Genomic DNA, 17672 nt, shown 5'->3' on the forward strand with positions numbered 1-17672 from the left:
TTCCCTTTATATTGTACTCCTTCATCCCATTTGACCTGCCAAAATGGGCCACTGCGCATTTATCTGGGTTGAAGTCCATCTGCCACTTCTCCACCCAGTCTTGCATCCTATCTATGTCCCTCTGTAACTTCTGACATCCCTCAAGATTATCCACAACCCCACCAACCTTCGTGTCATCGGCAAACTTACCAACCCATCCCTCCCCATCCTCATCCAGGTCAGTTATGAAAATGACAAACAGCAAGGGTCCCAGAACAGATCCCTGGGGCACACCACTGGTGACCGACCTCCATTTAGAAAAAGATCCATCTATACCCACTCTCTGCCTCCTTTGGGCAAGCCAGTTCTGGATCTACAGGGCAGCAGCCCCTTGGATCCCATGCCCTCTCACTTTTTCTAGAAGCCTTGCATGGGGGACCTTATCGAACGCTTTGCTAAAATCCATATAAACCACATCTACCGCTTTCCCTTCGTCAATGTGTTTAGTCACATTTTCGAAGAACTCCACCAGGCTCGTAAGGCACAATCTGCCTTTGACAAAGCCATGCTGAGTATCCTTGAGCATACTAAACCTCTCTAAATGCTCATAAATTTTGTCCCTCAGGATCTTCTCCATCAGCTTACCAACCACGGAGGTTAGACTCACCGGTCGGTAATTTCCTGGGCTATTCCTATTCCCCTTCTTGAAAATAGGAACCACATCCACAATCCTCCGGCATCTCTCCTGTCTCCATCGACGACACAAAGATCATCGCAAGAGGCTCTGCAATCTCTTCCCTCGCCTCCCACAGTAACCTGGGGTACAGCCCATCTGGACCCGGCAACTTATCTATCTTGATGCCATTCAAAGATTCCAGCACAACCTCTTTGTTAAAGTCCACATGCTCAATCTTTTCAGTCCACCGCAAGCCCGCAGTACATCCACCCATGTCCTTCTCCTCTGTGAAAAACCGAGGCAAAATATTCATTAAGCACCTCTGCCATTTCTACTGGTTCCGTACAGACTTTCCCGCCTTCACCTTTTATAGGCCCTATTCCTTCACGTCTCATCCTTTTACTCTTCACATATTTATAGAACGCCTTAGGGTTTTCCTTAATCCTACCTGCCAAGGCCTTCTCGTGACTCCTTCTGGCTCTCCTAATTTCCTTCTTTAGTCCCTTCCTACAAGCCGTATACTCATCTAGATCCCTATATTCGCCAAGCTCTCTGAGCCTTTTGTACGCTTTCCTTTTCTTCTCGACTAGGTCCCGCACAGCTTTCGTGCACCACGGTTCCTTTAACCTACTAACTCCTCCCTGTCTGCTCGGAACGTTGTCCTGTAGAACTCTAGACAGACATTCCTTGAAAAACTGCCACCTCTCTTCAGTACATTTCCCCGAGAATACCTCCTTCCAATTTACTCCTCTAATTTGCTGCCTTATGTCTTCATATTTCCCCTTACTCCATATAAACGCTTTCCTAGCTTGCCTGATCCTCTCTTTTTCCAATGCAAGGATAAAGGAGATAGAGTTATGATCGCTATCCCCAAGATGCTCTCCCACTGAGAGATCTGACACCTGTCCAGGTTCATTGGTCACTATCAGATCAAGTACAGCCTCTCCTCTTGTAGGCTTATCCACATGCTGTGTCAGGAAACCCTCCTGAACACACCTAACGAACTTCTCCCCATCCAATCCCCTTACCCTCGGGATATTCCAATCTATGTTTGGGAAATTAAAGTCTCCCATCACAACAACTCTGCTATTACTGCATCTCTCCAGGATCTGTTTCCCTATCTGCTCCTCCACCTCCCTGTTACTATTGGGCGGCCTATAGAAAACTCCCAACAAAGTGATCGACCCCTTCCCACTCCGAACTTCCACCCACAGAGACTCTGTAGACAATCCCTCCACAGCATACACCTTCTCTACAGCTGTGACACTATCCCTGATCAGCAGTGCCACTCCACCCCCTCTCTTGCCTCCCTCCCTGTCCTTCCTAAAACATCTGAATCCCGGCATCTGGAGTATCCAGTCCTGTCCCTGAGACATCCATGTCTCCGTAATGGCCACCACATCACACTTCCAGGCATCGATCCACGATCTGAGCTCATCCCCTTTATTCACTATACTCCTGGCATTAAAGTAAACACATCTCAATCCCTTGGTCTGAGCTCTCCCCTTCTCTATCCGCCGTCCATCCTCTCTCTTGCACTGTCTATAACCCTTCTCTGTTTGCGAGCTAACTTCCTCGCTCCCAGTCACCTCGTCTCGATCCCCTCCCTTCAACCTATCTAGTTTAAACTCTCCCCAGTAGCCTTAACCAACCTTCCCGCCAGGATATTGGCCCCCCTGGGATTCAAGTGCCACCTGTTTTTTGTGTACAGGTCACACCTGCCCCTAAAGAGGTCCCAATGGTCCAGGAACCTGAATCCCTGCCAGTCCCTCAGCCACACATTCATTCTCCACCTCACTCCATTCCTGCCCTCACCTTCCCGTGGCACAGGCAGCAATCCTGAGATTACTACCTTTGCTTTCCTCCTTCTCAGCTGTCTCCCTAATTCCCTAAACTCTCTTTTCATGACCCCTTCCCCCTTCCTTCCCACATCAGCAGTACCAATATGTACCGCTACCTCTGGCTCCTCTCCCTCCCCCCTCAGGATGTCTGGGACTCGATCAGCGACACCCTGGATCCCGGCACCAGGGAGGCAGACCACCATCCGAGACTCCCGTCTGCCTCCGCAAAAACGCCTGTCCGACCCTCTTACTGTCGAGTCCCCGATTAACACTGCCTTCCTCCTCTTTTCCTTAGCCCTCTGAGTTCCAGGGCCGGACTCCACTCCGGAGACACGGCCACTGCTGCTTCCCCCAGGCGGGCTGTCCCCCCAGCAGTACTCAGGCAGGAGTACTTGTTGTGTAGGGGCACATCCACTGGGGTGCTCTCAATCACCCGAGCTTTACCCTTCCTGGCCGTCACCCACTTGGCCTCCACCCGTGGCCCTGGTGTGACCACCTGATGATAGCTCTTGTCTATCACCTCCTCATTCTCCCTTAACAGCCTAAGATCCTGTATCTTATGGTCTTATTTTTTGCATCAACCCAGGGGAGCCCAGACCCTTGCTTTTCAACGAGAATAGTTTGTCACTGAGTCACTCTCCAGTGTGCTTTTAACTGGCTGGAATTGCTCATGGTCCATTCTCAGCTGCCAACGTTGCCCCGGAGACTGTTCTCTGACGCCAGCCCTTTGTTGATGCTGGCCCCAATCCCATAACCCAACACTTCTGGAGGCCGCTCTCGGCTGCTGATTCTGATTCCAAGGCCTTTGCCGTCACGTTTCAGCCGCCGATTCAAAATAGAACATAGTGCATAGAACCGTACAGCACAGGAACAGGTCCTTCGGCCTGCAATGTTGTGCTGGACATGATGCCAAATTAAACTAATCCCTTCTGCCTGCCCTTGGTCCATATCCCTCTATACCCTGCATATTCATGTGCTGGTCTAAAAGCTCCTTAAACCCCCTCCCTTCTTTTACAAACAATTAACTTTTTAAAGAAATGTCTCGACAAATGATAGCTATCAGCGTCAGAGAGAAGAATTGTGGTGATGATTTTTAATAAAGAAATTCAATTATGTTTCTAACCACAACAAAACATTCGAAGGCGCTTCACATCCGAGACATAGAGCCAGGCGGCGGGATTCTCTGGCCCCTCCTTGGTGTTTTTTTCGTGGTAGGAGATGGCGTACTGTTCGCTGGGTGGTGGGATCTGTTGGTCCCGCCACTGTCAATAGGACTTCCCATTGAACCCACCCTACCCAGGCGATAGCCTAGTGGTATTATCGCTAGACCATTAATCCAGAAACTCAGCTAATGTTCTGGGGACCCGGGTTCGAATCCCACCACGGCAGATGGTGGAATTTGAATTCAATAAAAAGTATCTGGAATTAAGAATCTACTGATGACCATGAAACCATTGTCAATTGTCGGAAAAACCCATTTGGTTCACTAATGTACTTCAGGGAAGGAAATCTGCCGTCCTTACCTGGTCTGGCCTACCTGTGATTCCAGAGCCACAGCAATGTGGTTGACAGTCAACAACCCTCTGAAATGGCTGAGCAAGGCATTTAGTTCAAGGGCAACTAGGGATAGGCAATAAATGCTGGCCAGCCAGCGATGCCCGTGTCCCACAAATAAAAAAAAACTCTGCTGGGAAACACGAGATGGGGGACACCGACGGAGGGACTAGAAGATTCCCACTGGCGTGAAGAGCTGGAACATCGCGCCCATGGAGTCATATAGCACAGAAAGAGGCCCTTTGGCCCATTGTGTCTGTGCCGGCCATCAACCACCTATCCATTCCCATCCCATTTCCCAGCACTCAGTCCGTAGCCTTATATGTTTCAAGTGCTCTTCTAAACGCTTAGTAAATGTTGTGAGGGTTCTCGTTCCTACCACCCTTTCAGGCAGTGAGTCCCAGATTCCCACCATCCTCTGGATGAAGACGTTTTCCCTCAAAGCCCCTCTAAATCTCCTGTCCCTTACCTTAAATCTCTGCCCCCTGTTATTGACCCCTCTACTCAGGGGAAAAGATTTTTCCCACCTACCTTATGACTTCCCCTCATAATTTTTTACACCTCAATCAGGTCCCCCCTCGGCCTTCTCTGCTCTAAGGAAAACACACTGTGCAACCTGTCAGGGGGGTTAGCACGGTAAATATGTGGGGTGACGGGGATAGGGCCTGAGGAAGATGCTCTGTTGGAGAGTCGGTGCAGGCTCGATGGGTCGAATGGCCTCCTTCTGCACTGTAGGGATTCTAACCTTAAAGCAGGGGACATCCCAGTGAGGTTGTCAAGGCCACACATGGTGAATCGGACATTTGCTTTTGCACCTTTCCCATCATCGACTTTCTCATCACATTAACATCACAAAACCGACATCTCCTGCTCCTGTCCTGCTCAGCATTTGGCTCTCTGGCTCCCTCTGGTGTTAACAAGCACAATTTAGTTGAAATAAATTATTGGAATGTGGTTAAATTTGTATGTTGACCGTAACTGCAACTTAAGCTGAAATATAGCATCAGCACCGTGTATTCGTACACATAGGACCCAAAGGGGGGAAGCTTCTAATCAAAATAGGGCAACCAGGAAACTGAAACAAGGTCAGGAACCTGGAACTGGTTTGATCCACGGCCGTGGTACTAGATCTTTCAACACCTTCCCCTTCTAAATAACAACATTCAGGAGTGAAATTAGGAAGTAACTCTAAGATTTGGAACAACTGGCAGCTAATGTTAGGACAATTCTTACATCTTCAATCAGAGATGGAGAGATATTTGATAAGCAGGAGTATTAATGGGAAGTGAGGAGAAGGCAGGTTTGTTATGAAACATAACATGGCACGGACTGGCGGACAGGCTTAGGAGGCCTCTCCATATCGGTTTTCTCCTTCAAGGCACTTTTAAAAATTCATTCATGGGACATGTGCATCGCTGGCTGGCCAGCATTTATTGCCCATCATAGAATCTCTATAATGGACATTCGGCCCATCAAGTCTGCACCAACCAGAATCCCACTTAGGCCCTATCCCCATAACCCCATGCATTTACCCCAGCTATTCCCCTTGACACTAAGGGGCAATTTAGCATGGCCAATCCGCCTAACCCGCACATTTTGCCCATACCTCGTTGCCTGAGGGCAGTTGAGAGTCAACCACATTGCTGCGGCTCAGGAGTCACATGTAAGCCAGACTGGGTAAGGACAGCAGATTTCCTCCCCTAAAGGAGGGGACATTAGTGAACCTGATGGATTTTTCCGACAATCGTCAATGGTTTCAAGGTCATCAGTAGGTTCTTAACTCCAGATAATTTTTGTTGAATTCAAATTCCACCATCTGCCGTGGCGGGATTCGAACCCGGGGCTCCAGCATGTTAGCTGAGTTTCTGGATTAATAGTCTAGCGATAATACCACTAGGCCATCGTCACCCCGTGATTCAAAGAGATTTGACAGAAATGTTCAAGGAGTAATCCCACCCATTGTGTTGTTTGTTAAAATAGAAATACTTACAGCACCACTTGGCGTCAAAGTTTCGGTTTGGATCTGTGCCCATACAATGTGTGCCAGGATTCCTGGAACGCGTTTTCCTCCAAAATCGATCCTGTAGGTAGACGTGACAAAGCAATAAATGTGTAAGATCCTTGCTGTCCTCATATCAGATGAACAACTCCTTACATAGCCAAATAATAAAAGGTTCGTTCAGAGAAATCATAAATTCCCTATAGTGCAGAAGGAGGCCATTCGGCCCATTGAGTCTGTACTGACTCTCCGACAGAGCATCTTTCTCATGCCCCCTCCCTTATCCCCATAACCCCAGGCATTTAGCCCGCAATGGGGCAATTTATAACGGCCAATCACCTAACCCGCACATCTTTGGAGTGTGGGAGGAAACCAGAGCACCCGGAAGAAACCCACTGCAGACACTGGGAGAACGTGCAAACTCCACACAGACAGTGTCCCAAGTCCAGAATTGAACCCAGGTCCCTGGTGCTGTGAGGCTGCAGTGCTAACCACTGTGCCACCGTGCCGCCCCAAATTCGATTGATACCTGGGATGGGGGTGATCTTATAGAAACACACAACATCTTGAGGGGATTTGACATGGTGGATGCTGAAAGGATGTTTTCTCCTTGTGGGAGAAACTGGAACAAGGGGACATGTTTAAAAATAAGAAGGCAGCCATTTAAGGTGGAGATAATTAGACACTTTCTCTTCAGAGGGTCATGAGTCTCTGGAACTCTCTTCCCCAGAGAGTGGTGCAGGCTGGGTCATTGAATGTTTGTAGGGTAGAGATAGACAGATTTTGGACTAACAAGGGAGTCAAAAGGTTTCAGCAATAGGCAGGAATGTAGAGTTGAAGAAATAATCAGATCAGCCATGATCTTACTAAATTGTGAAGCAGGTTTGAAGGGATTGAATGGCCTAGCCCTCTTCCTAATTCATATTTTCATATGTTCATGTAATCCTGTTTAACACATTTATTAGAGATTTTTGAGAATGCAGTCGTCTAGATAAATGGGAACCAGTAGATGTAGTATACCCGGATTTCAAAAAGGCATTTAATAAGGCACCACAAAAAGCGTTAAGAGACATGGTAAGGGCTGATAGAGTTGGGGTAATATTTTAGTATGGATAGAGGATTGAGCTGAGGCTGACATGTCCATAGTCATCATATCCCTACAGTGCAGAAGGAGGCCATTCGGTCCATTGTGCACTGACAACAATCCCACCCAGACCCTATCGCTGTAACCCCACATACTTACCCTGCTAATCCCCCTGACACGAAGGGACAATTTACCATGGCCAATCCACTTAACCTGCACATCTTTGGACTTTGGGAGGAAACCAGAACAGACACGGGGAAAACATGCAAACATCACACAGACAGTGACCCAAGCCAGGAATCGAACCCAGGTCTCTGGTGCTATAAGGCAGCAGTGCTAACCACTGTGCCATCATACCATTACTCTTTTCTCAAGCAGTTTTACCTGGACTAATGCATCCTCCGATGTTATGTTGATCCTTTAGATAATGTTCCATCTATCCCCTATCTTCAATGCTGTCCAGATCCAACTTAATTTTTCTTTAAACAATTCTAATCTGGCTGCACAAAACTTAGCCTATACTTCTCCCATTCTCTCTGACTCAACACATAACAAAATCAGTTCAGGCACTTTGACTCAAAGTCTAAGGATTCTGTTCTGTGTAAAGCAAGACACACTGGTTGGAATTTTCCGGCCACTGGTGTCACTGCAAGTGAGGACGGGGAATTTGGCGCTCAGCCAAATCTCCATTCACTACAGCGGGACCAGAGAATCCTGCCGGTGTGATCGGTCAGAGAAACTGGTCCACTGTCCCAATTCCTAAAGATGAGATCATTGCCTAACTGCAGTGAACGTATTGCCCTTGCAAGGGTTTTTAAAAAAAAAATTATTTCACTGGATGTGGGCTTCACAGGTTAGGCCAGTATTTATTGCCCATCTGTAATTGCCCCTTGAGAAGGTGGTGGTGAGCCGCCATCTTGAACCTGCTGCAGTCCATGTGGTATATGTACACCCACTGTGCTGTTAGGAATGGGATTCCAGGATTTTAATCCAGCAGCAGCAAAGGAACTGTGACATACCATCCTGATTTGGATGTGAGTGGCTTGAAGGTGATGGCATTCGCATGCATCTGCTGCCCTTGTTCTTCTAGCTGGTAGATGTTCGAGGTGCTGTCAAAGGAACCTTGGTGATTTGTTGCCGTGCATCTTGTTGCTACTGTATGTCGGTGGTGTTTGGAGTGAATATTTAAGGTGATGCATGGGTGCCAATCAAGTGGACTGCTTTATTCCGAATGGTGTTGAGTTTCTTGAGTATTGTTGGAGGCCAAGTGGAGAATATTTCATCACACTCCTGAGTTGTATCTTGTAGATGGTGGACAGGCTTTGGGGGTCAGGAGGTGAGTTACTCGCTGCTGAATTTCCAATCTCTGACTTACTTTTGTAGCCACATTTATATTGAATATTTATATGGCTGGTCCAGTTCAGCTTCTGGTCAATGGTAACTCCCAGAATGCTGATAATGGAGGATTCAGTGACGATAATGTCATTGAATGTCAAGGGGGCGATGGTTAGATTCTCCATTGTTGGAGATGGTTATTGCCTGGCATGTGTGTGGCGGAATGTTACTTGCCACTTATGAGCCCAAGCTTAAATGTTGCCCCGGTCTTGCTGTACACGCACAAGCGCTTCTCCAGTATCGGAGGGATTGTGAATGGTGCTGAACATTGTGCAATTATCAGTGAACATCCCAATTTCTGACCTTATAATGGGAGGAAGGTCATTGTTAAGCAGCTGAAGGTGGTTGGGGCCTAGGACACTACCCTGAGGAACTCCTGCAGTGATGTCCTGGATCTGAGATGATTGGCCTCCAACCACCACAACCATCTTCCATTGTGCCAGGTAGAACACCAACCAGTTAAGGGTTTCCTCCCGGATTCCCATTTTTGCTAAGGCTCCCTAACAGCACACTTGGTCAATGCTGCCTTGGTGTCAAAGGCAGTCAGTCTCACTTCACCTCTTGAAATCAGTTCTTTTTCTCCTGCTTGGACCAACATTGTAATGATGTCAGGACTTGAGTGGCCCTGGTGGAGCCCAAACTGAGCATCAGTAAGTGCCACTTGATAGCAGTGTTGACAACCCCTTCCCTTACTTTGCTCATGTTTGAGTTTAGACTGTTGGGATGGGAATTGGCCAGGTTCGATCTTTGTGTACAGGACATACCTGGAGAGTTTTCCACATTGCTGGATAGATGTCACTGTTCTAGCTATATGAACAGTTGGCTGGGGCGCAGCTCTTTCTGGAGCACAAGTCTTCAGTACTATTGCCGGAATATTGTCAGGGCCCAAAGCCTTTGCAGCATCCATTTCTTGAAATCACGTGGAGTGAATCGAATTGGCATGAAGACTGACATCTGTAGTGCTGGGGAGCTGGGTGTGCCCTGATACATTCTGTGTGAGCAAAGAGCTAGGCCAAACAAAACCTAAAAAAACCATCTGTACTCCAGTTCCATTGATTTACTCAAATAAAGGCTTAGGGCCCATTTATAGGCCTCAACAGGACACCTGGTAGCTCCTAGTCGACTGAGGGGAGGAAAGATTTCTCCACCAAGGAGGTAGTGAACCTTTAGAATCTACCTACCCTAGGAGGCAGTGAATGCTGAGTTGTTCAGGTCAAAGCTGAGGTAGAATGATTTTTGGACACTAAGGGAATTAAGGGATATGGGGATAGGGTAGGAAAGTGGAGTTGTTGTCGATGGTTAACCATGATCCTCTTGAGGGACCACATGACTGCTCCTGGTGCTATTTCTAATGCTCTTATGTAATCTGGCTTCTGTAGCAAATCCCTTTCAGATTGAGTTTTTGCTTTCCACCGTTGACCCTTTGTTTCTCGATTCTTTAACCCTAACGACTGCCTTCAGAATTACTCTGGGTCATCCATAGATGCTGTGACACTTACCTTGGTCCAGCTATAGACGTAGCCATCCACATTGACAACAGGGACAACCAGGAAATACAGTTTATTGAGGAGTGTGGTCATTGTCGAATCAGATCCATAGTTTTTCGTTGCCTGTGGAAGCATAAGTTTATTGCATGGGCATGTTTCTCGACTGCTATCTGAAAGTGTCATAAATAAATCCCACGAGTGAAATAAGTGTTTCGCTAACCTCTCTCACAAACCACTGGCAAAATGCTGGAGAGATCCACTCCCTAGCATGGATTCCACAGTCCAAGAAGATGGTAGGTTTCATAAAACCCGTTCTCCTGCCAATCTGTAACAAGAGATCGGCACACGCACTATCATCCCACCAGCCTGCTTTATTGGTCCAAACACAAAATCTATCACTATTTCGCAAAACACGAGTCTTCTGACATGTTTAAAGTTTATTTATTAGTGTCACAAGTAGGCGTACATAAACATCGCTATAAAGTTACCGCGAAAATCTCCTAGTCTCCACACTTCAGTGCCTGTTCAGGTACACTGAGGGAGAATTTAGCATGGCCAATGCACTTAACCAACATGTCTTTCGGACTATGAGAGGAAAGAGAGCACCTGGAGGAAACCCACACAGACATGGGGAGAACATGCAGACTCCACGCAGACGGTGACCCAAACCGGGAGTCAAACCCAGGTCCCTGGCGCTGTGAGGCAGCAATGCTAACCACTGTGCCACCGTGCCGTCTTAAGCACATAAATAGCAGAGAATGGTTTTGATCCATTGACCTCTGGCTTATGGGCCTAGCACGTTTCCACTGCGCCACCCTATTGCACGTCTCAGCAGGGTGGAGCGGAGAGATCAGGAACCATCACAACAATAACAAATATGGTAGAAGTCACCTTACCCGGAGGAGATAGATGTGTCGACCTTCATAGCTCCATCCAATTTTAAAGCGGGAAATTAGTGTCGGGTATTCAACAGTGATCTTGGCAATCCAGCGATTAATCTACAATAGACAAACTGGCTGTGAGCACATCTGGAACATCACAATACCTCCACGGACAGCAACGGTTCAAGAAGACAGCTCAGCATCACCTTCTCAGGGGCAATTAGCGAGGGGCAATAAATGCTGGCCTAGCCAGCGATGCCCATGTCCCATGAATAAACTTAAAAAAACACCGATAGCTTTTATTATTTTTTAAGAATATTTTTCAAATTGAATACAATTTTCAAAATCCGGTATAAATTTACAGTCTGAAAATATCTATGGAGGCTGCGGTGCTTGAACCTAGAGGCCTGAGGAAAGGCAAGCAAAGCGGATTAGTTGCCTGTTCCACCTCTCCAAGTCGCTTAAGTTCCATGAGCAACATCTTCTTCAGGCTAGTGGCCTCACTAGCAGTGGCTCATGGGTAAGGAGAGGGAATGGGAGGGGTATCCGGAATAGCCCAATCACAATCCATCGAACTCGGGGTTAGGGAGTGGTGGTGGGGGAGGATCTCTTCTGCTTTTTTTGCTTTCACAGAATGATTTTTGTAATGAACATTAAAACGGAACATAGTTTCAGCTGGTGTTTGCAAGTGGTCACTGAAGAATCTTGCAAGGGAAAGACCTGGCACTTGTCTCATTGACCCACTCATCAATCACTAAATATGTACAGGATTCCTTCAATGATACTCGACCACTAATAAATGCCTGTTTTCACCAGCTTTCTGGGACCCCTAAAATCCAATCCCCATGAATTCTGCTGTGGGACTAATATCTACATAGTTTGGATACAGGCCACCTCAGTATTAAATTAGTACGCGTTGTGCCAATTTCATGTCAGAACAACCCTATCCCGGGAATTCTTCTGGCTGTGCTGGTTTATCAACACTTGAATGTGTATTTGTGTAGCTGTCCTGTGTTTGCCAGCAGAATTGTAAACACATTCCAAAATTTGCACCATACTCTCTGAGCAAAGAAAACCTTCAAAAACACATCACCACGCAGAGTGTTGCCATGAAAACATACCCGGGAAATCCAAGAAATTGGAATATTTTCTGTTGCCCATGTTTCTGTTCATATATTTTCAACTATGGGAAACAAAGGGCATCATAATTAAGGCCAGGGATTGAGTGACTGTGTGAATCTATCGAGTGAATCTGAAATGTTAATGAGCCTAGTAACACAGCAAACAGATGTTTATCTAAAGCAACTTAATAACAATGGGTACAGAACATGAAGAGGATTTTAAAGTTTAAGTTATTTATTAGTATCACAAGTAGGCTGACATTAACACTGCAATGAAGTTACTGTGAAAATCCCCTAGTCGCTACATTCTGGCGCCTTTTCAGGTACACTGAGGGAGAATTTAGAATGGCCAATACACCTAACCAGCACATCGTTTGGACTGTGGGAAGAAATCAGAGCACCCAGAGGAAACTCACGCAGACATGGGGAGAACGTGCAGACTCCGCACAGACACTGACCCAAGCCATGAATCGAACCCAGGCAGCAGTGCTAACCACTGTGCCACCCCCTGTTGTCAAGGGTTCAAAGGATAAGGTAAGGTGGATAAAGGGAGCCAACTTTTCTTTTAAACTCTAAAAGGTAAAATAAAGAGAAGGAAATTAAATCTGTGAAAGTGCATTGCTAAAGAAACGAGGTAAGACAAGAGAGAAATGAAGGGGAAAACCGTATTTAAGGAAATACTGGAACCTATGGGGAAAGTTGCTTTAGACCTCAGCCAACAGTACAAATAGCTCTATACCTCCCAGCAAGCTGTGTGAAGGAAATCCGGTTTGAGAAACAAACTGCTAATTTCAGAATCAAACCCAAGAGACATGAAGGCCCTGTGTGGTAACATTTACTGGATTTATATAGATCTCAAAATTTATAAGGTTTTGATTTGATTTATTATTGTCAGATGCATTGGAATACAGTGAAAAGTATTGTTTCTTGCGCACTATACAGACAAAGCATACCATTCAGAGAGTTCATAGGGGAGAAGGAAAGGATAAGATGTTGTCACACTAATTGGGAAGAGTTAGCTCTGAAGGCAGTTAAGTTAAGATTGTTTAGAACTGTTTAAAGTAGTGATGCTGTGTAAAGCCACTGTCTTATCAAAATGTACTCCCATTTTTTTTCTATTTCTCAATAAGCATTTACTTTGTTAAAATCATCGAAAGGAGTTGGGGATTTCAGGTCTCTCCTCACACTATGCAAGCTGCAAACACAGTTGAGGGTAGTTGTTTCATGTTTCCTTCTGGGATTTTGAACAACTCGGGATTCACTGTTAGCCGTGCCCTTAACAGTGACCGGAGGAATTCCGAAACGCCGAACATCAAATTAAACACCTGCAGAATGATGCTACATTTCTGTTCTATCTTGTGGCGTAATCATGTTTTTACCTCCTCCAACCGATGATATTTTTCATAGTCGTAGCCTGTTGAATTGATTTTGTTTCGGTCGAACTGTTTCTCCACCAGAGGCTGCATGCTCTCAATTAATATGCTGAGCAAAGTAAGATTAATTTTAACATGATCAGTCTGGATGGTAAAGACAAAGAGGGCAGATCTCTCACAATTCACCCAAAGATACAGATTACACCCAGCACCAGTTGAGCTTCCGCCGTCTATTGGGCTGGTTGGGAAAAAAAAACATTGCATTGCAAGCCAGCTACGCTCACAAAATGGGTGACGGCCACCGATCAAAATGTTTCTATTCATTGCTCCTGTTTGCAATCCTTCGAGTAAACTCTTAAAATTGAGCAATATTTTCTTTTAGGCACAAGGGCATTAAGACCCGCACGTGGTGTGGTGGACCATAATTGGTTACCACTATGAGTGCTGAGCCATGGATGGTCAGCACTGTGGGTGTTTGTAGATATGTTACTGTAGTCACTGTTGGTGTTAGGGTTGGGCTGTTCTACCTGTTGATATTGTTCTGTGGTACACTCCAGTTGGCTCCGCCTACCAGGGGAAGTATAAAGGTCACTGCACTGCCTGGAGACCCTTTAGTCTGGGATTGTATTGTATATAGTGTGCTCCATTCTTGTTACTAATAAAAGCCTTTATTTCCCGGGTACAATCTAGCCTCCCGAGTGATTTAATCGCGCATCACTTGGAAAGCTATTTTCTCCCGAGATTACTGAGGAAGTGACTACAGCGTAACCACTGGATGATAGTCTATCGCTTTTCAAAGTCATTTGCAGATATTTAAAATTCATTTACTCACAGATGGACACGAGGATGGTACTGGGACTTGATGGTTTGAGTTATAAGGAGAGGCTGGATAGACTGGGATTTTTTTCTCTGGAGCGTAGGAGGCTTAGGGGTGACCTTATAGTGGTCTATAAAGTAATGAGGGGCATAGTTCAGCTGGATAGTCAATATCGTTTCCCAAAGGTAGGGGAGTCTAAAACTAGAGGGCATAGATTTAAGGTGAGAGGGGAAAGTTACTAAAAAGTGTCCAGAGGGGCAATCTTTTCACACGGAGGGTGGCGAGTGTCTGGAACAAGCTGCCAGAGGTACAATTTTGTCTTTTAAAAAGCATTTAGACAGTTACATGGGTAAGATGGGTATAGAGGGATATGGGCCAAACGTGGGCAATTGGGACTAGCTTAATGGTTAAAAAAAGGGGTGGCATGGACAAGTTGGGCTGAAGGGCCTGTTTCCATGCTGTAAACCTCTATGACTCTATGTGGATGAGACACACCTTTAAAAATGTTTATTTTTTGTGACAAACTGGTTTTCAGCTGCATTGATGAAATGACAGCGGGTTACCACACCTAAATACATCAAAATATTTTTAAAGGCAAATGTAAAATAAGAAATGAGGTTCTGATACACTTAGTTCATAAGTTCATAAGATATAGGAACAGAATTAGGCCATTCAGCCCATCGAGTTCGCTCCGCCATTCGATCATGGCTGATATACTACTCAACCCCATTTGCCTCCCTTCTCCCCATAACCCTTCAACCCATTACCAATCAAAAATCTGTCTAACTCCTCCTTAAATTTACTCATTGTCCCAGCATCCACCGCACTTTGGGGTAGTGAATTCCACAGATTTCATTGGGTTAGGGGTTAAGTTTGGTAATGTGCAAATGAGTTTGAAAGGAAAGGTGAGCAAAAAAATAACATTTGAGGCAGCTGGGGCTGTTTGGAGTCCAATTTGTGCTGGGTCATCGAATACGCCCAAGGCAGAAACTTCACCCTCTCACCCTTCCCCTCAGGTTTCCGATTGGCAAAAGTCAATACAGGATCTGAAACTAACTGATATTTCAATCCAATCTTCTCCAGTTCAGCCTGGACGTACGAGGCCCCGAAAGCATCGACCCTGAAATCCACACTCCTGTTTGTGGTCACCAACTCGGCTGAATCTGGCTGCCAAAAGTCAACCTGCGCACACATCAATGAGACAATTAATGGCTTCATTTCATCAAACTCAATTAAAAGATTTTCATAGAATCATAGAATCCTTACAGTCTGCACTGACCACAATCCCACCCAGGTCCTCTCCCCTTAACCCCACGTATTTACCCTACTATTCCCCCTGCACTGTGAGTGCTGCTTGGCTAATTGAGAGTGCTTTTGGAGTTGGGTGGAAACAGGGAGTTCAAGTGGTAATTTATAAGGAGGTAAGTAATCATTAAACTTGCTTTCAGGGTTAGCTAAATTAGTTCTTTAACTGGGAAGTTAAAAGTTGCACTTTAGTTCATGCATTCCTGAAACAGGAGTCAGCTCTGAGTGACAATGTGGGATAATTTATCATGGCCAGTCAACCTAACCCACACATCTTTGGAAAGTTTATTTATTAGTGTCACAAGTAGGTTTACATTAACACCGCAATGAAGTTACTGTGAAAATCCCCAAGTCGTCACACTCCAGCGCCTGTTCGGGTACACTGAGGGAGAATTTAGCATGGCCAATGCACTTAACCAGCACGTTTTTCGGACTGTGGGAGGAAACCGGAGCCCCCGGAGGAAACCCACGCAGACATGGGGAGAACGTGCAGACTCTACACAGACAGTGACCCAAGCGGGAATCAAACCCGGACCCCTGGCGCTGTGAGGCAGCGGTGCTAGCCGCTGTGTCACCCCATAATTAAATAGCAGTGTGTGCGAATTAGCAACATGAAACCATACCTTCACAGAACTGGACACGTTCCTTATAAACTGCAGGTGCTGTTCATTTTCCAGCCACAGACGCAAAACTTTATCCCTGTCAACAAAACCTATATGTCACTTTTAGAAGGTGCACACCTCCATCACTTTCACAGCACATTGAAAACAACAACTTGCATTTATATAGCAGATATGCTGCCTCACAGGTCCCAGGTTCGATTCTGGCCTCGGTTCACCGTCGTTGTGGCGTTTGCATGTTCTCCCCGTGACTGCATGGGTGCTCCGGTTTCCTCCTACACTCCAAGGGTGTGCCGGTTAGATGGACTGGCCATGCCAAATTGCCCCTTAGTGTCCCACGATGTGTAGGTTAGGGAGGATTAGTGGATAAATGCATGGGGTTAAGGGGATAGGGAGGGGGGTGGTGGGCCTGGGTTTGATACTCCGTCGCATAGTCAATGCAGACTTGATGGGCTGAATGGCCTCCCTCTGCACTGTCGGGATTCTAGGATTCTATAATATGACCAAGTAAGTGCTCCAGGTGCTTCACAGGAGCAAGCGGAGAAAAATTAACACTGATCATAAGGACGCATTAAAACTGGTGACCAAAAATTTGACTAAAAAAGTAGTTTTCAATGCTAACTTTAGGAGAGGAGAGAGGTGGAGAGGCTCTGGGTTTAAAGTTGATTTATTAGTGTCACAAGTCAGCTTACATTAACGCTGCAACGAAGTTACTGTGAAAATCCCCTCGCCGTCACACTCCAGCCGGCGCCTGTTCGGGTACACTGAGGGGGAATTTAGCATGGCCATTGCACCTAACCAGCACATCTTTTGGACTGTGGGAGGAAACCGGAGCACCCGGAGGAAACCCGCGCAGACACGGGGAGATTGTGCAGACTCCACACAGACAGTGACCCAAGGCTGGGAATTGAATCCTGGCGCTGTGAGGCAGCACTGCGAACTACTATGCCACCGTGCCGCCTTAGGGCTGAAACAGCAGAAGGCATGGCGCCAAATTACAGGACACGGGAAATGTGGAATGCCTATAAGTCAAGAATTGAAAGAGATATCAATGGGTTGTAGGCTGAAGGAGGTTGCAGAGATAGGAATGGCTAGGAACTATGGGAGGATTTCAAAATAAGGGCAATAATTTAATGAATTCAGGGACATTCCTTACCCAGCATATTTATCACCAGGTGCTCCAAATGAAACCACGGCGACAAAACCCAGAAACAAAAGTGCCTTCATTGTTCTCCTGTAGTGGATGACACACTCGATCAGGTCAGGTCTGTTTCTATTCTTCACAGTATCTGCAGCAACTACACAAGTACAGAGTAACATGCCTAAAATTTGTCTCCTCATATCTTTGGCAACTTGCTTTCCGAAATGGGTATTTCTGAAATGGAACTTCCCTGTGGTTGATTATCTGAACTGTGACATTCTCATCAATCCACACAGTGAACATCCTGTACCACAACAGCCTATTATCATATTTCCCCGGAAAAATATTTTTCATATGCATCACCAGCCTGGAGCTTCTTGCTCTAAGAGACCATGCATG

General features: G+C 46.1%; 1 protein-coding gene across 1 annotated transcript in view; it reads right to left on the reverse strand.

Annotated features, from left to right (window-relative positions):
- LOC144487277 (carboxypeptidase B-like) overlaps window positions 1-17419 on the reverse strand; it is a 30087-nt gene extending 12668 nt beyond the window's left edge. The window contains exons 1-8 of the mRNA XM_078205366.1: window positions 17289-17419; window positions 16136-16211; window positions 15265-15389; window positions 13397-13499; window positions 10912-11013; window positions 10236-10340; window positions 10028-10138; window positions 6041-6131 (exon numbers count right to left, since the gene is read on the reverse strand). Coding sequence (XP_078061492.1) covers window positions 6041-6131; window positions 10028-10138; window positions 10236-10340; window positions 10912-11013; window positions 13397-13499; window positions 15265-15389; window positions 16136-16211; window positions 17289-17359 — 784 coding nt within the window. The 5' untranslated portion in view covers window positions 17360-17419. The remainder of the gene's footprint in view (window positions 1-6040; window positions 6132-10027; window positions 10139-10235; window positions 10341-10911; window positions 11014-13396; window positions 13500-15264; window positions 15390-16135; window positions 16212-17288) is intronic.
- Window positions 17420-17672: the final 253 nt, after the last annotated feature.

Source organism: Mustelus asterias, chromosome 3 (assembly GCF_964213995.1).
Source record: "Mustelus asterias chromosome 3, sMusAst1.hap1.1, whole genome shotgun sequence".
Classification (NCBI taxonomy): domain Eukaryota; kingdom Metazoa; phylum Chordata; class Chondrichthyes; order Carcharhiniformes; family Triakidae; genus Mustelus; species Mustelus asterias.